The sequence below is a fragment of the Hoplias malabaricus genome, chromosome 9, assembly GCF_029633855.1.
Source record: "Hoplias malabaricus isolate fHopMal1 chromosome 9, fHopMal1.hap1, whole genome shotgun sequence".
NCBI lineage: Eukaryota > Metazoa > Chordata > Actinopteri > Characiformes > Erythrinidae > Hoplias > Hoplias malabaricus.
This window is the reverse complement of record NC_089808.1, coordinates 6,878,458-6,901,809: the sequence shown is the minus strand read 5'-3', so window position 1 is coordinate 6,901,809 and position 23,352 is coordinate 6,878,458. Positions and strand designations below refer to the sequence as shown.

The window sequence follows — 23,352 nt, the reverse complement described above, 5'->3', positions numbered from 1 at the left end:
GATGGGCCATCCTGAAAAGGCATGTGAATATTAAGCTCAAAGTGTGGACAGACACAAAGTGGAAAAGTAAAGTTAATTGTGTTGAGCCATTGCGGTATCAATCAGCAGCAGTAAGAGAGGCACATGATGAGGTCAGGGATCAAACCAAAGACCCTGTGGTAAAGACTGAGGGCCAGTCCTTGTTAGAGTAGGGTGGTATGACATCCTCAGCCAGATCCAACAGGTCAGCAAGCTGATGCAGTCTTCTCAGACAGACAGAAATAGGTCTTAGCCATTACAGGGCAACAGGTTCATGACTGCACAGATGTCAGCCAGTGACATTTGTGAGAGCATGAATGTAGAGGCTGTTCTACGACAAAAAAGCTGAGGTCCACAAAGTGGATTCATCATGTGAATCATTTGATGAGCCTTTCAGTGATGCCTTGATGAAAATGGAGGTGACATTTTTCAATGTTTTTGTTGATGCTGCAACCACAGTCCTTCAGGAAAGATTTTCCATATTCAAAAATGTGGGAGAGACATTTAGAGTGCTGTAAACTTTCCAAAGTCTCTCAGTGAGGAGCTAACAGAACAAAGTGATGCCCTGAGTGTGGCACTACAGTACAATGAACACTCAGATTTGAAGGGCAGAAAGCTTGCACAGGAACTGAATAAATAAAGTAAACACAGACCTAAAGTGAGTTTCTGTGATAACTCTGTGAAGAAAAACGTACAGAGAAGTTAAACCTCAGCCACATACAAACATAATACCCCTCCAACATACCATTCAGCTTTAAAATACATGGAGATTATAAAATATCTATAGATTGTGAATCCATACACTGTAAATAAATCATATTTGGAGAAGGTGAATTAATAGAACATTATCATTGTATCCTACACCTCTCAGCATCTGTCATCATCACAGTGTAACAGGCTTTGCTGTAGTTCTGTAATTGTGTTATATTTTAAATATACTATAAAATGATGTTTAAGGAGAGCATTTCAAATTTCATCTGTTAGCAAGACAAAGAGGAATGATATTAAAATGCAATGCAAACAAGCACAAATGTGTTCTATTCAGAGAATATGAAATGCTTTCATTACAAATTTCATAAAACAAACCCCACATTGGTTTATGTGTAAGAGGTCTGCCTGGGGCTGGGGCTAGGGCGAGACTGCCTGCTAAGCCACCCCCAGTCACTAGAGGGAGACAGAGGCACTCTTAATTTGGGCAATTGTTTCCACCTGGGCTACTCCTACTTAAGGGAAGTCAACACACACCTCAGTGCTCAGTCTTGGGTTTCTCTTTTCAGAGTGCCGTGCAAGTCTGGCCGGTAATTTGGTAAAGGCTCTTGAGTTTTCTCCTGGGTCACTCTATCTTCTTCTTCTCCACTAGAGCTTTCCTTCTGGTTTTTCTCTTGGGATTCAATATTTTCTTTTCTTTACCATTTTTTAGTATAAATAAATAATTAGAAATAAGTTGTGTTCTATCGTTAATTTCTTTTGTCTAGTCTTGTCCCTCCCTTTTTGTTTTGGGAAGCTCTCTTGCCTTTGTTTTCTTTTGCTCAATTCTGAGCTGATCAGTTTTCCCCTGACAGCTTAAGTTTTCCTCTCCTGTTTCATTTTGTCTTGGTGTTCCTAACTTCCAGAGGGGTTGTTTGTGTGTCTCTGCACTTGAGGCCTATTTCTCTAGAGCTCCGTTGGTGGCTTGCCCTGTTTCAATCCACCCCTGGGTGAGCTGCCACATTACATTGAGCATTATAATAATTTTATAGTATGGATTATAATAACTGCATAAACACTCTGAAATCTCTCATTATTCTGTAGTTTCTATCATTGCATGGTTCTTTTTGCCTCATCAGGTGTGGCTGTGAAATACACAATGATGAACGCTCTGTAGCATTTGACCCCCAGTATGATGGACACCAGTAGATATGGAGACATTGCCATTAAACTACTGAGCAGATTCAGCACTGAGAATGAAGCTCCTGAATTAGATGAATCTGAAAACACAGAATAAAGTAAAATGACTGTAATATAAAAGGTTCCATGACATAGACCGATGCAGCCGGCTGCTCAAAAATCACTTGTGAATAAATCCAAGTTCCTTTGCTGAACGTTAATAATGAAGCTATGAACATGCTCACCATAGACACTCTGATTATATCTTTTCATTTTTATTTATTTATTTTGTAAGCAGTATTATTGCATTGTTAATATTAATGGCACAGTACTAAACAGTAGAGAATACCTGGTGGTCTCCTGGTGGGAGTGAAGCTCAGCTTAGGTCCAGTCTGAGTCTTAAAGCTGCTCCATGTGTACGACACACTCTGATCTTCACCCGCTCTGCAGTGTAGATCAATCTTACAGCTGTTTTTAGACTCAGTCCAGGTCTGGTTGCTCTCAATCTGAACTGTAAGTACAGCTGTAAATAAAGAAGTTTGTTTTTTCAGTGGTAGTGGCTACAGGAACTGACAAGTATTTGGACAGGAGCCCATTTTTATTGTTTGGGTTCTGGCTCTGTAGCCAATCAAGGACTCTTATTGTGAATTCACAGTTAGATCTGTCTCTGCTATATGTCTGGCTGAGAGATGTCCTTAGCGTGCCAGTATTGCACTATAATGGCACTTTAGCTCATTTTGAAATGCATTTCTTCACTAAACAATAACTGGATTAGGAGAACCTACTTTGTATCTACTCTCATTGTCCATTTTATCGGTTCTACTGACCATAGAGTAGCACTTTGTAGTGTTGTATATTTTTAGTATTATGACGAGGATGCTGATAAAGACTTCTACACTGCACACCATTCTTTTGTTGCAAAATAATCAGGTTCATTACAATGAAAAGAACAGCATCTGAACAAGCCCTAGTGGACAGCTTGTTTAGAAGTTAGCCAATGCTTTCTGACATGTTAACTCGCATGTTCAGCTTATATAGGTTGGTCAGTGTCAACATATGGTGAACACTATGACTTTTGTTTACTTCATTTCCTGTCCTGGTAAAAAGAGGTACCTTGTAAGGACATCCTGTCTTGCTACCTCCAGGAAAGCTTTCCCAACATCCCATTCACAGAGACAAAAACACATATATATAGGCAAAAATGAAGAACAATTGGTCATTCTATGTACTGCACCCACTTAATAACATGTGCATATGTGGACATTAAATTTTACTTCATTTGGATATACTTCAGTAGTTATATAATTAGACTATAGTCCACCTGTTTCACCCTGCTCTTCAATGGTCAGGACCACAACAGGGCAGGTATGATTTGTGTGGTGGGTCATTCCCAGTGCTACAGTGACACTGGAATGGTGGTGGTGGGTTAGTGTGTGTTAGACACATCTACTTTATTGGTCCACCTTGTACATGTAAAGTCAGAGACAGTAGCTCATCTGGTGCTGCACGGTTTGTGTTGGTCGTCCTGTAGTCCTTCATCGGTGGACACAGGACGCAGCCCGCTGGACACTGTTGGCTGGATATGTTTGGCTGGTGGACTATTATCAGTCCAGCAGTGACACTGACGGCTGTAAAAACTCTAGCAGCACTGCTGTGTCTGATCCACTTGTACCAGCTTAACACACCCCCTCCACATCAGTGTCACTGCTGCGCTGAGAATGATCCACCACCCACATCATACCTGCTCTGTGGTGTTCCTGTAGGTGTTCCTAATCTAGTGATTGTCCACATCTGTGGAATTAGCTCCGTGAAATCTTCTGAACTCTTAAATCTCTTCTCAGAACTCATATTTAGGGACACATGTAATTGGTAATCTGCCTTTATCTCATATCCCTACTTCTACAATGTGCAATTTGTATGTATATCAATTTATTTTATATGCCTCTTTTGTCTTTGTGTGTTTCTTGTTTTATACACAGTTGTTTGTTTGTCATGTGACCCTACAAGGTCCTCAGTTGTGAGATGTGTATGTGTCTAATGTATGGAAAGAATAAAGCAAAATCAATAAAGTAAAATGTAGGGATGGGCGGTATCCACATTTTTCATACCGTAATACCATCTCAAAATATTATCTCGGTATATGGTATTACTGTGGGAAGGGGTTGCTCTGGCAGGCTGTGCTGAGCCTTATATCTTTGAGCACAAAGTTGAGTGAATTTAGCTAAACACAGCCCGATAGTGTGCGCCGACACACGTGTACGATAAAAACGTGTTTCTGAGAGAACTAATTTCAGTAACTGGTGCTGAAGGAACAGAAAAGTTTGAAAAATAAGTGAAATAAGACACTGTTTAAAAGCACAGCTGGCACTAATAGACTAATTCCACAGCACATTTTTCAGCGAACTGAGGCTCAAAACATACATATTTAGAGGATAAAGCCATATACCTGTGAGCACTAGTGATGTGACATTTGAAACAAGGCGTCATTTTTATGCACTCCGGCCTCCTCAGTGAAAGGGTATTCTCTGTTCTCTAAGGCTGAGGAGATCAGGGATGAGGAGAGAAAAGAGATCGCCTTAACCCCGACCTACTTAAGTTTTATTTCTTTTTTAAAGTAATAATTAATTTAAGTTATATTGGTCCCTTTCTCCATACTGCTCTGTTGCAGTTTACCATGTTTCACTCCCAGTTCCAAAGGCACTTTTGCACTCGGTGTCAGTGTACATATTGGTGTATTTATTTTCAGTGTTCACCATCAAAAACATCGCATTCAATTATTATTTCCATGCAAACAGGCAGAGAGGCAAAAATAATTCATTTTAAACAGACATTCCATAAATAAAATTTAAACATAGCTGAAGGTTAATTTAGTCTGTCATATATTCCTTTGCACAGCAGGTGTCACTAGTGAGAACGAATCAATGAGGCTTTGGGTAATGAACCTTTTGGTGAACCTTTGGACTGGAACGCCCCATTGGTTCATGAAGCCTCCTTTTGCCATCACTAGTGAGCACAAAGTCGAGGGAAGGATTTTCTGAGAATGTTTACTAGGATGGAGTTTTAGGGCCATGGCGTTGGAAAAAAAAAAAGAAGATTCTGAATATTCTCGGCATAATTCTGAGAAAAAATCTCTGTAAAAAATGTCTGTATCATTTAGAGAATATAATCAGAATATTTAGAAAAACTGTTTGGGTTATTATTTATTATAATATGTACACAGACAGACTCACAGTCTGTGTGCCATGAGTGAGTTGTGAAAGAAGCAGTCAGTGAAGTGAACAGAATTATTTATTAAACGCATCCACACGCCATGACAACCCCGTCAGTGCAGCCCCTGACTGATGCATAAGGCTTTAGTTTATTGTCCGAGCCGTAACACGATGGAGCCTCGTGGGCACACCGGAGTTCCCCTCGCTCTGGATCTATCATTTTTGTGATCATTAATTGTATCATGTGAAACTACAGGCCATGGGTTCGTGCACCGATTAAGGGTTTAAATACTAATCACAATCTGGTCCTGATGTGGAAGAGAAGTGTTTATTCCTGAAATCTATACCATAGTATGACTTCAGCATCACACTGCATTCCTCAATTACACTGTGTCTGCCCCACTATAGGTGCAGTGAATTATTCAGAGAATATTCTCAGAATTCTGAGTTTATTTTCAGAATCTTATTTTTTTTTTCAACGCCATGGCCCTAAATCTCCATCATAGTTTACAGCTTTCTTCCTCTCTCTTTTATAACCCAAACTCAGTGCTAAACTAACACTACGGTGGGCTACTGGGCTTGTGCTTTTCTCCACCCGATTTCAGACTGTGACATCAGTAGTCAGTGAGCTCTCACAGTGCCCCCTCCCTGTGGCTCTCTTAAATGCACATGAACATTAGAGCCAACTTTTAAAGACACAGAACAGAAACAAACGTCATAAAGACCACCCTCATTTTGAGCTACCGTCCACATTTTTACCATCCTGTAACACCAGATACTCAATTTTTAACTAACACTCTTTGGTGGCCTCATATTTCAGAGAATCCAGTAATAACTGAAGGAGAAACATTTGAGTAGCAAAAGGAATTAGGTTTACGCAACAGCAACAATTGTTTAAATATTGCATTCATTTTCCCCCTTAGAAAATCAGCTTAGACCCTTGGTGTCTACCTTTCCTACAGAATGAGGACTCGTCTTCAGAAATGTGTCTACATTTAGAAATCAAACTACTTCTGCTCTCACAGATCTAAGAATGTAGTAACACTGTGTTTGGTCAGTAGATTCCTGGCCACCTAAACATCTTTTCTTTCAGGGTGGTGAGAGCTAACAAACAGTCTACAGTTGATTCTAATAGAGAACATATGGCAATGCATTTAGGGACCTTTTCCATGAGCACTTTAACCTGTATGTCATGACAAATCAAAAGTACATAGACATTCTACCCCTAAGTTTTAGAGATTTGTATTTTAGCAGACTGTAGTTTGTTGTATTTTCACTATTGCCTGTGAGATGAGAAATTTGAGTCTGAAGTTACAATTTCATACTTACAAAAAGCTTAACTTTTAAGATCCTCCCTCAGAGAAAATCAATTTTGACCAGAATAAATAGGGAATTTACATAAGCTGTCACATTCTAAAGATAAATACTGCAATTATTTGTGTTCATACATATTATGTCCAAATGTTTGTAGACACCTGTTATGAAAATGCATCTATTGGCCACACACAAACACAAGGCTTAAAGTCACCTCCTGAGTGTTGAGTGTCTTCTAATGGGGTGGCCATTTTACGTAATTAAAACAAAATGACTCAGAAAAAAAGGGCTCTAAATGATTCCTTCGTCTTATGGTTCTCTGATATAGATAGAATATAGTAAAACTATATAGTAAATACTTTTAAATGAGTGATCAATTAATCAATTTCTCCAATGATTCTACGTAATTATTAAAAATGTACAGGTGGAAAAATAGTACCAAAAAGAGCATTACAATTATTTATTTAAAAATAAATCTTTCTCCCTTAAAATCTTAAAGCGTATACAGACTGCAATCCTAGTGGCTGTGCATTAACATATCGTCCTACTTGGACATGGGAAATAACTTGTTACACTTCTGAGGTTGACTTTTAAAAAACATCTGTTCAACTTCATTGTCTTTCTCAGAAGTACTCACCATGGACTGTCAGACTGATGGTCTTCATTCGATATTGTCCTCCAGGTTTATCTGCTACAGTGGTGTACATTCCAGAGTCTTGGAGTTGAAGATTGGTCACTTCTACACTAAGATGATCACTGCCCACCTTTAACCTTCCATTGAAGTGTAGCTGTTTATTTATAGTAACTTTTCCATTTCTATACGTAGCAATGATATCTTCTTTAAATTTCCACCTTGCTATTGAGACTGATTCTTTTGGATATCTGAGAGGTAAAGTGAGGGATCTCCCAGTATCTCTGTGCTCTATCACTGTGTTCTCCTCAGACGAAACACACACACACACACCTGCAGCAGAGAGAATTCATCAACAAATACAATATAACACCAAATCAAATAAGGGGAGAAAAAATCAGTTGTTTACACAAATTTTACAGGAGAAAGAAAACTTCTAAACTTTGAATGAGAGACGGTGAAACAAGTTGTATTTCCAAGTCATTTTTAAATTGGTTCTAATTTATCCATCATGAAACATTCAATCAATGCAGACTATCAAATTGAATCTCTGTCTTAAATGGTCCTCTTGTGTTTCTTTAACAATATTCTGCTACTTGAGTTAAGGCCTTCTGAGCATTTTTCAGCTGGTCACTGATAAGAACAGTATGTTACAGGATAGTTCTTCTGCACTAAAGCACAGTCATGACCACAGTTAAACACATTTTCAGCTAATAACACTCTATAATGTAATATTTTAACAAAATCAGCTTGAAGCTTTGAGTGCTGCAGTAAAATAACTATGCCCCACGTTGCGGCTGCATAAATACTGCATAGCGGAGTCAGTGATAATTAATAATTAATATTTCATTTTGTTAAGCTCCATGTTTGGGAGCCATTAAATAATATGTATTGTCTTTACCTGTCCAGTGTTAGCTTGGACATTTAGGTCATCATGTTAGATGACTTTACATATTATATAGCAGAATTAGCTAGAATGAATTATTATTAATTAATTATGCTCATTGACCCGCTGTAGGTTCTTGGCTCTGAAATTGAATCTGAACTAAAAGTAATAATTATGTAAAAGAAAGGTGCACACATAAACAAATGACCAAGGATTGTTTTTATCACATAACTGATTTATTAATTGTAATATAAAATCATGAATATTGATTATACATTCATATAATGAAATGGATTAGAGCAATACATGCGGGAGCAGGGAGATTAATAAATGAGGGAATTTCTCGATGATAATTACCCTAAATTTTAAAAAGGCTATAGTTTATCCTAGCAACGATTCAGCATCACTCCTGAGCTATGAAATGTATGTAAGTGACCTTAGGTATCTGTAGAGATGGACTGGAGATGGGAGTATGTCACTGACAAGCGATGCTTTCTGGTGCGGGCTTCCTGGAGCACTGCAGACGCAGGCCTGTAGCACTGCAGCCGCTGGCATTCCTCTTCTTCCTCTTGGTCAGAGACACAGCGACAATCGCCGCACTGATTTGGGTAGCCTTATTTAGAATCTGATGGAAAGTAGTTTTGCCCGATTGAGATCCTTATAAATGAGCTTTGTGCCAAGAAGCATTCTTTTGTCGCAACCATATACTTAGATCAGGAGAGAACCAAGGGCTAATTCAATTTTTTTTTTTTTTTTGCGAATGTTTTTGACAGGAGCATGTTTGTTAATTACAGCACTAAACATCCTCTGAATGCTCTCCATGCTTCATTCACAGTAGGAATTAGATTTATTCTGTGCCTCAGCCAAGTAATGTATGAAAGCTTGGTCATTAAAGTGTTTAAAATTCCTATTTTTTCACTTTCTTGCAGGCACTTTTGATACATGGCTCTTACGTACACAAGCAATGAAACAGTGATCACTGAGATCATTACAGAATACCCCAGAATTATACATATATGGGGAATTTTTACGAACCATATCAATTAAAGTAGCCTTATCTGGAGAATTATGATTGCATCTGGTAAGATGTGATGTATAATTTGATGAAGATTCACACTCAAACTGAGTCAAACTGCTGTATTATTTTGTCCAGAGGTCTGAACATATCCCAGTTAAGATCACACAATAAGACAAACTCAGATCTTGTATACGGTGCCAATGATTCACTTAATGTCATTACAGTACATGCAGCTAACTAAGACTCATCAATACTTACCTCACTAAGAGTTATATCAGTTATATCTCAGACTGAAGAATGTAAAAAAAATAATAAAAATCTAACAACACTAGTGTGTGTGCTCTGTTTTTAATGACATTTCATTGCAGTAATTTTAAATTATTTTAATATTTGTAAAGATCTTTTAAAAATGTGTTCATCTGCAAAAAGGGAAAAAATGGGATGTTTTGTATTTTTGCGTATTATTTGAATTTGTTTGGTGTACATACATTCCATTATATGTCTTGGGCATATTAGGTATATGGGGGAAAAATAAGATCCTCTATTTCCTTTATCCCAGAGTATGGTCTGAGTGTCAACAGTTTCTCTTGGGTTCTTGATTTTAAGCTTAATTAAATATTCTGAGCTAAATATAGTTGTCATTTTTGTGTTTGCTGGACTGCCTACTGGGGCGGCCTAGAAGAGGCATTTTTACTTACTGATTTTGATTGGAACTCCACCACTGCTTTTAGCACCATCACTTAATTACAGGTGTTCAATTGTAATAATTGTTGGACACATCTGTAAAATAAGTGTTTCTCTGGAGACCTTTTAGCCCCACCACTTTAGTGAAGATGTCAAGACTGTCAGTCATTACTCCTGGCTGCATTAATCATGAAAATTCAGAGAAATTCATGTTTAGTTTAGACATAAAAATGAATAATCTATTGCAGCAGCTGAGAAACAGCAAAGATTTATTATATCCTACTGAAGTTCATACTTTATTGGTCATGCTTTGGATCAGCTCTGTCCATGTGTTTCTACTTGTTCCCAGTGATTCTGCGGAGGCTCCAGATTCACCCTCATCAAGATGAAGTACACAGGTTGAATGAATGAATATGTTGCATCATGAACTGATATTTTTGTTCCAATATTTCACTTTTAGTAATGTTGTATAAATCTGCAAAGCTAAACTAAAGGAAAACATTAAATATTCTACAGTTAAATAAACAATGTAAACACTTTGCATTTCACAGACTCATTGGTATTGTACTGGTTGCCTCTGGTTCATGTTTCTATGCAACAATTTACTATTGGTATTTTTGGTATTTTTCCAGTTGCCCCACTGTCCCAGCTGGCATGGAGTGTTTCCCAAACTTTTGGCTACCATTCCTTGCTCAGTGTAATAATTATTTAAAGATGTAATTTTAATATAATAAAATGTAAAGAAATGTTGAAGGATTTTTATGATAAATAACATTTCTATAAGGTTAAATGTTTTACTAAGAAACATGTTATTACTTACTTTTTACTCATAAACTAATCATTATTTAAAAGTCATGGTATTCTTGGAAAAATCCTAAACTTTACCCAATGATATGTGATGTTCTTACTTTTAACCACCGGATGTCATTGTTTTAAAAGTTTTGAGCAAGAAACCATTTCCAATACCACCACTAGTTTATATATCCAAACTAGTGGTGGTATTGGAAATGGCTCCTTACTCAAAGCTTTTAAAACAATACATTTTATTAGCGGTAAAATTTAAGAGATAAGGTTGAGGGTTCAAGTCCCGCTCTGGGTGAATGTCTGTGAGGAGTTCGGTGTGTTCTCCCTGTGTCCACGTGGGTTTCCTCCAGGTGCTCTGGTTTCCTCCCATGGTCCAAAACACACGTTGGTAGGTGGATTGGTGACTCAAAAGTGTGAGTGAATGTGTGTTGCCCTGTGAAGCACTCATGCCCCCACCAGGGTGTGTTCCTGCCTTGCCCGATTCTTCTGGGTAGGCTCCGGACCCACCGCAACCCTGAACTGGATAAGCGGTCACAAACAAATGAATGAATGAATTTGGATGCCAAGCATGTTTTGACTTATAAGCTTTATCTGGGTTTAGGATTAGTTGATTATACAGAGAACACACTGAACACCCCTTGTATATAAAATTATGGTTAATTAAACAACAACACTAAAATAAATTGTTAATTTATAAAGACATCTCATCAGTGCACACAAATACTGTAAACGGGAATGGGAAAGTAAAATAAATATTATAATAACAAATTGGTTATAATATAAACTCTCATAACTAAACTGTATACATTAGAAAATTAGATTAATAAAAGCAAACACAGCTAATCATACATTAATACACATAACACAATCATTTCAAACAATTTCAATTATGAGATGTATAGTTGTGATGCAACCAGAGTTTTCTCTTTAGTTGTCACTGTTGTACAGAGTATAACAAGAAAGCACTTGCTGAATTACAGAGCTTCAAATACACTGTCACTATAGTATCCCTGGCTGATCCAGTCAAAGAGTTCAAAATATTAAACAGTCCTTAACGTCCTATTACAATCAACAAAATGAGTAAGAGACACATTTGACTTCAAATCAATATTTACAATTTGTAAAAAATAAAAAAAGACTATGAAAATACCCCTTCAATATGTTTTTCCCATAATCTTCATGATGTGCATTGTGTGGATTATGTTCAAATATATTATTTCAGTAATATCAACTGAAAATAAATTATTCTGACCAGTGTAAAAATGATCACAATGAGAAACCAGATTTTATTTTTAAACAAGAAACTGCTCACGTGGCAAGGAGCAGCAAGATGCAACTCATGGATGAGCTTCCTGGAGACCCACAACATTGTCTTTAGAATTCCTTATAGAGCTTTCTTCATGGACCTTTAAGAGAAGAGATTTTTGTTTAGTGAGAGTATATTATATTTTATAAATCTTACATTTTTAATTCTGTTCAGGCAAGAGTTATTGCAGACATATTACTGAGTTCTCCCTGTGTCCGCGTGGGTTTCCTCCAGGTGTTCCGGTTTCCCCCCATGGTACAAAAACACACGTTGGTAGGTAGATTGGCAACTCAAAAGTGTCCATAGGTGTGAGTGAATATGTGAGTGTGTGTCACAACGTGATGGACGGGCGCCCCCTCCAGGGTGTATTCCCGCCATGCACCCAGTAATCAGCCAACATTAATATTCCCTGCCCTTCCAGGTTTATAATGTACATTTTCATAACCAATATCATGCAAATGTTTAAATAGGAAAATAGAGTATACAGATAACACATTTTTTAACTAAATGAAATATATTTTGCAAAAGTTTGATTTAGAATTACCTTTGTTTTTGAGTTTCTTGTTTTTCGCCAAAATCTGTGAGTAAACTGCATCATTTGGTGCAGGTATGGCATCATCTATTTAATTTATAATAATAATAAAAAAAACATTCATACAATCAATTAAGAGACAAACACTATTGTGATTCTGGGTAGGCTCCAGACCCACCACAACCCTGAACTGGATAAGTGCTTACACACTTACAAACAGACAATGAATGAATGAATAAATGAATATTACTGAATGGGTGTGACAGCCAATTTAAATTCCTGTTAAGTTAAAATGCTCAGGAGAGGTACGTTTATAATGTGCTGACAAACCTCACAGGGATTGCACAAATAATTACATTTTTAATGTGTTTTTCATACTATGCATTACATTTCAACCTGCACCATACAGTATTAAAGCATTGTGAATGCATCTCTGTTTACTAACTCACGCTTAGACTTTATAAATCTTTATGCAGTTTCTCCTTAAAACAAAACAAATCATGCTACTGTAAAACACACAGAATCTATATAACTTTCAAAAAGACACAGTCAGTCAAGGTACTTTTGCACAAAAGGCTATTTATGGTTCTTGTACAAATCACCAGCACTTTAATGACTTGTTTATTTTACCTGTGTTCTGCTTTAGTTCTGAGTAGACAGTATCGGCACCCACACTGCTTTTCTCTAAAAGCCAGAACATGAAAGTTTTATTTAAAAGAACCTCTCCCACAATAGCTTTTCTATTACTATACAGTAAAGCAAAATATAAAGTATTTTCAAATAGACAATATGTACAAACGTTCTTACCCTTGGTCTTATTTTTCTTTGCTGTCTTCTTGCCTTTCAGATCAATGTCAGCATACACTGCATTTTGACTGGGTTTGGCTTCAGAACCTAAAAGAAAAATTTTACATTAGTTCCATTGCATTCTACTATCAGTCATTTCAGTGCATAATACTACAGCGTACAATACACTCCATTAAACTACACCAGTTTTAGAGACTGACCAGTAGATCAGCCAACATAAATAATTTTCATAACCAATATCATGCCACTGTTTAAATAGGAAAACGTAGAGTACACAGATTAATATTAATATTATTATTATATATATATAATTTTAACTAAATGAAATATATTTTGCAAAAGTTTGATTTAGATTTACCTTTGAGTTTATTGTTTTTTGCCAGAATCTGTGCGTAAACTGTGTCATTTGGTGCAGGTATGGCATCATCTATTTAATTTATAATAAAAAAACAACAACATTCATACAATTAATTAAGGGACAAACAATATGTTAATTATTTAAAACTTTTCACATAAACAGTGTTACGGGTACTTTTTAATTACTCTAATAACAGGTCTGTGCACATAGATGTTCAAAATGGCAGTGCAAAATAGTCATATGATGCTGAATGTGTAAAAACTGCAGTCTCAGTGGTATTTAAGAGCTCCACAAAACTTTGCATGATTTTTTTTTACTGAACAGTTGTCTTTAGTAAGTTAGTAGTCTTTACAATGGTATTAACAGTATTATGTAATGTAAAACGTTTTTAGAGGGATTTCCAGGATATCTGTGACAGGTCAGAGTTACTAAATAAGATCTTCAAAGATGCTACAACTTCACTACAAGGCATTTGAGATGTTACGCTCTGAAATGGATTCTGGAAAATGCTGCAGTTCACATAAAATATTATTAATATGATTAAAATTTGAGGCCAAAAGTGCAGGCACTCTAGCTCCCTCTTCCTGGATGTGTCTGTGTACTTGTCGCTTACCTTTGCTGTGACTTTTTAAGTTTTTCATCTCAATTTGGGAATAGGGCTTTTCATTTTCACTTCGCACTGAAACGTCCAAAACAGAAATCATTTTACACAAAGATGATAATAGAAGAGAAAACAGATGTTAGTAACTGAAGATACACTATGCTTACCGTTTCCTCTTGCTGCTTTTTTATTAAAAGTAACTTGTGCATAAGTTACATCACTAGATGCATCTGCGGAATCATCTGGAACAGAGTAAGTCAGTTAATTTAATTAAAGAGAACTCCTCAGAAATGTCATTTTAAAACAAGAATTGTTAAAGTATTGAAATGAACTGTACCTGTGTTTGTGTTTCCCACTGTGTCAGCATTGGCATACACTTGATCACCGCCTGTAAAAACATTAATATATTTTGGTGAAAATGGCTGACTAGTGTGAAAACTAGGTTTTTTGGTGATGGAAACTGACCATTCTGCAGTGGTGTGGATGCAGTATTCTGACTCGGTTCTGATGCCAGATCGGTGCTCTTTGGGGTCCCTTTAGAGGAAGACAAATGTTAGGTATCCTCAGAGTAAACCAGTTGTAAACATTGCAAATGTACATTCGTTGTAGGATTAATATGCTGCAGTAAATTAGATAAATATAGCTGATGTCCCATGAAAACATTGTCAGCAAATGCCTTTAGCGTTGTAAGAGAAGCGTACAAATTTGGATCAACAAACCTTTCTTTTTGTGGCACAGAAATATGCTTAGTATGATGATGAGCAGGAACAAACTCAGTCCCACTGCTCCTCCAATGATTAACATTTTTGATCCAGAAGCTAAGACAAAAAGGTACATTAATTTGCATTTCAGCACTTGTAAGCTTAATTGTAGCAGCAGGATTCAAATTAAACCCAGTTGTTTTCTCACCTCTGACTGAGACCCAGCTCTTTGGTGACTCTCCTTTCTGTGAGTTGTTACAGTGGTAGAGACCTTCATCTGACTGTGAGACAGTGTGGATGGTCATCTCTGCTGTAGTCTGGGTCTGGAGGAGTGATCCATTTTTATAGAAATCAGCTGTGAGGTTTGAGGGCTTTGGGTCACGATATAAACAGCGTAGAGTCAGAGAGTCTCCCTCAGTCACAGGATGAACAGGACTCTCCATGATTACAGAACCATCTGTAGGAACGACAAAAAAGCTAAAAAAAAATGCATAGTAAAATGCATGAAGAAATCTGTAGAGGCTCTCCAGTCAAACTGAAAAGTGCAGTTTGTTCACTGCAGGTGTTGTATGATATTGCTGCAATTGTCTTTAGAGTGAATTGTTGTGCTTTTATAGAACAGGAAAGCTCCCTTAATATGATATGTATTGAAGTTGAAGAGCGTTTTGAAGCTGATACAGTATATGGGACAGTAGAGTGTTAATATCTTTCTAGTAATGTGGTAGATCACTGTATTTTTTAATTGGGAAACATTACTAAGGTCAGTGTTGTGGACACTAATGAGAGGCTGAGTGGGAAAAATGTCTAATATTTTTCCTTCTGTTAATTTTAGACATGAAAACAGCATTATCTGCAGTGTTTTCTATGTTATAGCACTATATTTAACTGGTCATGTGCTATTACTACATCTTTGAAATATCTGACTAGATTTTTGGTCTCTTATTAGTAGTAAGAATAAATTAGACTCACTGTGCACTGTGATGTTGACAGGTTCACTGCCTGCTCCAGATTCAGACTCACACCAGTACACTCCAGTGTGGGATGTGGAGAGGGAGCTGATGTTGCAGGTAGATCCTGTAACTGATGAACAATTTGACACCTTCTCACTGTGTGTGTATCGTCTCACTCTCCATCCAGTAGAGTCCCTCTGTCCCTCACAGCTCAGTGAGAGAGGGTCAGTACTAAAGTGTTGAGTTCTGCTGGGACTGACCACCAGAGAAACACCTTGAGACGTTGCTGAAAAAGTGAAAATACAACAAGCTGCTAAACATATTCTTACCTAATGCTGCACAAATGATATGTCTTATATCAGTGACATAGCACATCATTAATGCAGGAAAGTAGATGAAATGGGGGCCACTGCAAAAAGAAGCCTTAATTAAGGCTTCTTACTCTAAAGGTCTTATAAGTGGTTCTACCCCAGAAGCTGCTGTTAGGTAGGGCTCGGCAAATCAGGGTGTTTTTTAAGAAAATAAAAGTAGCGCAAAAGTCGATTTTTTTTTATAATAATGTTTATAAACATTCATAAATGTTTTTATAACTGTGTGCAAATTGTTATAATGCTTTGTAAGCATATTTATAAACTCTAATATTGCCCCATAAATCTCTTATAATGAGCTAAAATTAAATATTTTTTTTACTTATAAATATATCACTATTCATTTTAGATTATATACATCTCCAATTCCAAAAAAGTTGGAATGCTGTGTAAAATGTAAAACAAATTTTGCAAATTTCACAGAAATATATTTACAATAGAACATAGAACACATATCAGATGTTGAATGTGAGACATTTTACCTCAATGGCAGCTTTAGCCTAATGGTTAGAGGACCAGGCTTGGTACCGGAAGGTTGCCGATTCAATCCCCAGGACCAACAAGGACACCCATGTCTGAAGTACCCTTGAGCATGGCACTGAACCCCAAAATGCTCCCCAGGCACCAGGGATGACTGCCCCTGCTCTGGGTGTGTTCACAGCAACTAGTGTGTGTGTGTGTGTGTGTGTGTGTGTTCACTGCCACAGAAGGGTTAAATGCGGAAGACACATTTCGTTGTAAAATGACAAATAATTACACATAACATTACTTCTCACAAAATTTGAGGTGGGGCAACAAAAGGCTGAAAAAGTAAGTGCTACTATTAAAATAGATAAATAGCTGCAGGGACAATTTTCAACTAGGTCACATGACTGGGTATAAAAAGAGCATTTTAGAGAGGCAGAGTCTCTCAAAAGCAAAAATGGGCAGAGGTTCACCTATCTGTGAGAAACTACATCTAATAATTGTGAAATATTTCAGATCTTCCGTAAAATAAAATTGCAAAGATGTTTAAACTTCATCCAAATCTAGAGGGAACATGGCAGATGGTAAATACTGGATGCTTATGATCTTTGGGTCCTCAGACGGCAATCCGCAAAAGCAAGTTAAACCTGTATCATGCAAAGAAGCTCTATGTCAACACGATCCAGAAATGCTTCCTATAAGCTCATTTAAAATGGATGGAGGCAAAATTGAAAACAGTTCTGTTGTCATCAAAACTTGAAATTATTTTTCAACACTACCAGTGTTGTGTCATGTGGACTCGAGGAGAGGGATCATCCAGCTAGTTATCAACGCACAGTTCAAAAGCTTGAATCTCTGATAATGTGGGATTGCAATAGTTCCTATAGTGTGGGCTTATACATCTAGGCCTGATCAATGCTGAACAGTGTATAGAGGCTTTAGAACAACATATACTCCCATCCAGACAAAGTCTCTTTCAGGGAAGGCCTTGCAAGAAAATTAAAGAATTTCAGCAAGAAAATGTTAAACCACATACTGCACCCATCACAACAGCATGGCTTCACAAAAGAAGAGTTTTGAAGGTGCGGAACTGTCCACCTGAAGTCCAGACTTTTCACCAACGGAAAAAGTTTAGTGCTTCATGAAACAAAAAAATCTAGCAAAGACGACTCAGGACTGTTGAGCAGCTAGAATCCTACATCAGACAAGAATGGGGAAACATTCCTCTCCCAAACTCCAGAATTTGGTCTCTTCACTTCCCAGACATTTACAAACAGTTATTTAAAGAAGAGGAGATGGTGAACAGTGGTAGACGTGGCCCTGTACCCAATTCTGCATTGTGCTGCTGCCATCGAAATTCTAAATGAGTTAATACATTTCATGAAATGGTAAAATGTCTCACTTGTGTTCTATGTTCTATTTTGAATAAAATATGGGTCTGTAAGATTAGCAAATAATCGCATTCTGTTCTTATTTACACACTGTCCAATTATTTGAATTTGGGGTTGTATATTAAAAAAAACACATTGTGAATGAACATGTGAAAGGGAAATGCACATCAGCAGAAAAGCCTGAGAAATATTTTACTAATAGCAGATAAAATGGTAAAGACTGCTTTAAAATCTAGGTCTGTATATTATAAACATTAGAAAGACTGTTGTGTGTTTGTGTTCAGACAGCAGCTCATCTGTCTCTAGTCTGCTGCACACACTTGGCTTTTTATTCCCACAAATATAAACCATTAGAACATTATTATTTTCACATGATCTGAAATAATTTCTCTTAAACAGAGACCCATTTCAAAGCCTCGTTGAAGCTTGTCAACAGAACCAAAACAAATGTTTTTATTTTCTACCAATTCTCAAGTGTCCATGTTGTGTTAATACAAACTGTACCGCACGTTAAAAGCTGATTGCAATGTGTATGACTCTGTGTAAATACATCAAGTACTAATATGATGCTATATAACCCTTTCTTCCTGCAGTTTATATGTTCAGTGTCACTGTCTTATCAGACAGTGTTTGACTCACCAGTAACGTTTACCCAGAGTGCATCACTGTAGTGGGTGAAGTAGAGTGGGTTTCCTCTCCCAGCTCTGCACCAGTACTGTCCTCCATCAGAGTCACTGACAGAGCTGATGGTGTAGAAGTGTGTCTCAGTGCAGGTCTCATTCTCTGAGTTGAGAGTGTGTTTGGACCAGTAAAACTTCCATCCAGCAGACTGACCCAGCTCACAGAACAGAACCACTGGCTGTCCTCTCAGTGCAGGTCCTTTACGGCTTGATGTGAGTTCAGGTTTAGGTTTTTCTGTAAAATAATGTTAAAATAAAATGTTTGTATTTCTAATGTATAGTATTTACTTCATAGTGTAGGCATAGTATTTACATAAATCATTTCAGTTAAATCATGTATTCCCAGTCCTGGTCTTGGAGGCGCCCCTGTTAGATTTCAGTGTTTATTTAATTAATTAGACTATTTAGGCAGCTCAGTGGTGCAGCAGGTAGTGTCGCAGTCAAACAGCTCCAGGGACCTGGAGGTTATGGGTTTGAGTCCCGCTCTGGGTGACTGTCTGTGAGGAATTTGGTGTGTTCTCCCCGTGTCCGCGTGGGTTTCCTCCGGGTGCTCCGGTTTCGTCCCATAGTCCAAAAACACACGTTGGTAGGTGGATTGGTGACTCAAAATTGTCTGTAGGTGTGTGTGTTGCCCTGTGAAGGACTGGCGCCCCCTCCAGGGTGTATTACTGCCTTGCGCCCAATGATTCTAGGTAGGTTCTGGACCCACCGCGACCCTGAACTGGATAAGCGCTTACAGATAATGAATGAATTAATTAGATTATTTTTTCTAGGTGATTAAATTGATCAGGAATGTTTCAACAGTGTTTAAAAACAACAGCTGTCCAACTGTACAACTGAGGTGAATGGACATTGTAAAGATTATTGAGTAATGTCTATGAAGTTAAAGATTGATATTTTAATATAGGTCTGATTTACATGAAACATATTATTGTTTTGACTAACACAGTTGATTTAATGATAGTAAAGTTATTTTCAAATTAAAGACATAAAATCAGAGACCCACTTCACTGCTGCTTTAGGTTTGTTCAGTGACTGAGAACAATACAATAAAGATGTCCATTTTAACTGATAATGACATAAATACTGTCAGTGAATAAATGTTTGTTTTCAGTGCTTTCCTTTATCTTCGTATTCTTAAAGGCTAAGCAGCAGCTATATGAAAGTGTCAAACAAATACATACAGTGTAATTTGAGTTCCTAACTTGTGTTTATTGATGGTCAGAAAACATGATGATGTAGATGGTGGACAACAACTCTAAAAGTTGCACTTAATTTAATGCAAAATGACGAAAAGGTGTGTTGTTTTTGGCTGCAATAATTCAATGTACAGTGGGACATCTGTGCACAAATGGCCCAAAGATCCCAAAATATCCAGAAAATGGACTAGATTTGTCAATTTTAAACGGGCACTTAGGAAAGGACCATCCGCTCACTCCGTTATCTGTAGCTCATTTCACTGGTGCTTTTCCAACAATATGGGCATGTAAGGACACCAACGAAAGGTGTTCAAGAGCCTCTGTAACATGGAGGTAAACAGGGTAAGGACACTCACTTCGCCTGTTTTAGTTGGTGTTAGTTAACGTTAGCTTGACTCGCTAAACTCTGTGGCTCAGATTATACTCGGCTACGTAGCTGCATTACGGAGGTTTATAGTGTCGGATGAATTCGAGTTCGACTTCGATCACATTTACAAGAATAACGGTACCTCTAAATTTGAGTTTAGCTTATTGCTAGGCTATTGTCATGAATAATGTTGGTTATTTAGCTAGATACTGTCATAACAGTCAGTCATAACGGTGTTTTACCGCGGCGTTGTTCAGCTTTTGTCCACCAGTGACGTCACGGTTGCGTTCAAGAATTTCCGTAGCGAGCTCCGTCAGTTTAATAAAATTGTCAGTTTTAAAGCAAATTAAGCAGCTATTTCCATTTTAATTCATGCTTATATATGTCAGTAACTAAAATAATGTGAAATATTCATGGAGGTCCATTAAGTGGTGCTTAGAAATTTCCGCATTCAAGAAATCCTTGAAGACCCAGCTCTTCCGAGAGTATCTCTTGCACTGAAAGTCTTTCTTTAATGCACTTATTACTTCCTGGCATATTGCACTAATGTAATGTAATGTAATTTGTATAAATTGTGCTGTATTTTGAATGTTAGATCCTCTTGTGTGGACCCTATGTATATAGCTATTTTGTCATTCAGCTTTTTTTTTCAGTGCCTCTTTCAGTTGCATTTAAACAGTAATTATGTGACATAGCCATATTCAATGTGTTGTTTTATTTTCTGAAGACCCTTGGCTACTCAAATATGTAATCACTTGAGGTTTTCATGCTGACCGATAAGTAAATTTTTCTATAAATTTGTCATGTTTTGACCAAAATTTTACCAAGCGCCTGCTTTTTTTTTTTTTATATTTCTCAATGTATAGCCTTGAAATCATACTCCCACATCAGATATCTTGACACAGATTGTTAGTGTGAGGTGTCTGTTAGTTGAAAACATAAGCATTTTTGATGCTAATTTATTACATGGCATAATTCTGTGACAAAATAAATTTGTAGCATCAGACGGACATATTTTTCTTGATATTCTAAGCTCTGGGATGTATGACTGATGAAGCTCTGATAGTCACAGCAGGCCCAGACTTTCAGGAATGTAGTTCAGGGCAAATATGGACAATATCCCAACAAATAAAAATTATTTTGGTACTTTGGCAGTTTTCTCAGCTGGTGATAGTAATTACAATTATTATTATTATTATTATTATTATTATTATTATTATTATTATAATGTTTTAAAAATATGATGAAATAATACTTGTTTATTTAGAAAACACAAAATAAAGAATTATTTAAGCTTTTTAGTTTATATTTGTTGATCTAATGCAATATTATTTGATGTGAAACCTACAAAAACTTTGAAAAACTATAAATCAATAATAGGAATATGTTTTTGCTGATGACTCATATTTTTCTGCCCAGAGACATTGTGAGTCAAAACGAAACTGAAAGTAAACACCGTCTTTCTTTTCCCTTTGCAGCGTCTTCATTTATGATTATAGTGAATATCATTAGAATCTTTCATGACAAGAACATAACACACAGATTTTGAAGGAGCGCCTTGATTTTTAGGTGGTTTTTCACACTGGATTACTCCCAGAGGCTTCACAGCACCGCGATGAGAGCGCTATATTTAGAAACGGTAGGATCTGCGCTTTCTAACGGTATACGGAGCTCACAGACGCATTCAGACATTCAGACTGCGGAGTTGAAGGGGTTAAATAACATATTAATAAATGGTAGTCATAGTGTTGGTAGTCACAACTCAGTTTTTGCCTCTCACTTTAGTAACATACTGTATTTCTTAAATAACACTTTTCTGAAATATCACACAGTGAGCAGTACTTTTTGCAGAATCTGCTTTCTCTGAATTTCAGAGCCCAACAATCTTTCCTCCACATTCATCTGGACAGATCCTCCACAGTGTTTTACTGCACACAGTAAATTCACCAGTGTTAAATCAACACCATTAGTGTTAACTTGACACTGAGAGTGTTAAATCATTACACTAACAGTGTTCATTTAACACTAATAGTGTTGATTTAACACTGGTGAATTTACTGTGCAGTGTCTCACACCATCTGAGTTAATAGTGGAAGATTCAGTCAACAGAAATATTAGAAGACAAGCTGCTCTCCACTGTCTTTCAGGAATCAAACTTGCTGACATTTAGTTTCCATGTTCTCCCAGTGTGTGTGTGTAGGTTTCCTCAGGGGTCTCTGGTTTCCCCCACTGTCCATAAACATGGAGATTAGGTTAATTAGTTCCTCTAAAACACTGTCCTGAGCGAAAGAGTGTGTATGTGAATGAATGTCTGTATTTGTATGTGTGCCCAGATATGGATTGGTGTTCTGTCCTGAATGAACCCCCAAGTCCTAGTGCCCAACGAGGTCCTTTGATCGTTCCTGTCTGAGAGGACACTGTGTGCGTTTGGCTGCTGCTTCTCACCAGTGTGTGTGTGTGTAGATTGAATGTTGAGTGGAATGTTTTTCTGTAGAGTATTGATTGTACAGTGTTGGGTGTTTAGAAAGTTGCTATATAATTGTAAATATAAATTAATGAAAAATGTAAAAAACAATAAAATCCCAGTGTTCTTAGATCTTTGAGGTCAACTCATGAAAAATGGGAGCAAAAACAAAAGTTGCGTTTATATTTTTGTTTATATATATATATATATATATATATATATATATATATATATATATATATATATATATATATATATATATATATATACACACACACACACACAATGTTCAACCTCCAATTGAATTTATCCACAAATGAACTGCTGGTCCTTCCAGCCAAGCAAGCTATTCTCCACAACATCAGCATCAAGCTAGAGTCCCTATCAGTGGCTCCCACCAAGGTTGTAAGAAACCTGGGTGTCATGATTGATGACCAGCTGACCTTCGCAGAGCACGTTACCGCTGTAGCTTGATCGTGCCGCTTCTCCTTATTCAACATAAAGAAGATTAGGCCAAACCTAACTCAACATGCAACACAGCTCCTTGTTCAGACGTTAGTAATCTCCCATCTTGACTATTGCAACGCCCTCCTGACAGGTCTTCCGGCCTGTGCTGTGAGACCGCTACAGATGATCCAGAATGCTGCAGCACGCCTGGTTTTCAACCAGCCTAAAAGAGCACGTCACGCCCCTATTAGTTGAGTTGCATTGGCTACCCTTAGCTGCTCGCATC

General features: G+C 37.2%; 1 protein-coding gene across 1 annotated transcript in view; it reads right to left on the bottom strand.

Moving 5' to 3' along the window:
- Positions 1–11,027: 11,027 nt before the first annotated feature.
- The window catches only part of LOC136707274 (immunoglobulin superfamily member 1-like), a 75,596-nt gene continuing 63,271 nt past the window's right edge, over positions 11,028–23,352 (bottom strand). The window contains exons 20-32 of the mRNA XM_066681254.1: positions 18,549–18,824; positions 15,705–15,971; positions 14,944–15,192; positions 14,754–14,852; positions 14,500–14,568; positions 14,372–14,422; positions 14,202–14,276; positions 14,047–14,112; positions 13,434–13,502; positions 13,076–13,162; positions 12,899–12,952; positions 12,281–12,355; positions 11,028–11,836 (exon numbers count right to left, since the gene is read on the bottom strand). Of these exons, the coding sequence (XP_066537351.1) occupies positions 11,829–11,836; positions 12,281–12,355; positions 12,899–12,952; positions 13,076–13,162; positions 13,434–13,502; positions 14,047–14,112; positions 14,202–14,276; positions 14,372–14,422; positions 14,500–14,568; positions 14,754–14,852; positions 14,944–15,192; positions 15,705–15,971; positions 18,549–18,824 (1,445 nt within the window). The 3' untranslated portion in view covers positions 11,028–11,828. The remainder of the gene's footprint in view (positions 11,837–12,280; positions 12,356–12,898; positions 12,953–13,075; positions 13,163–13,433; positions 13,503–14,046; positions 14,113–14,201; positions 14,277–14,371; positions 14,423–14,499; positions 14,569–14,753; positions 14,853–14,943; positions 15,193–15,704; positions 15,972–18,548; positions 18,825–23,352) is intronic.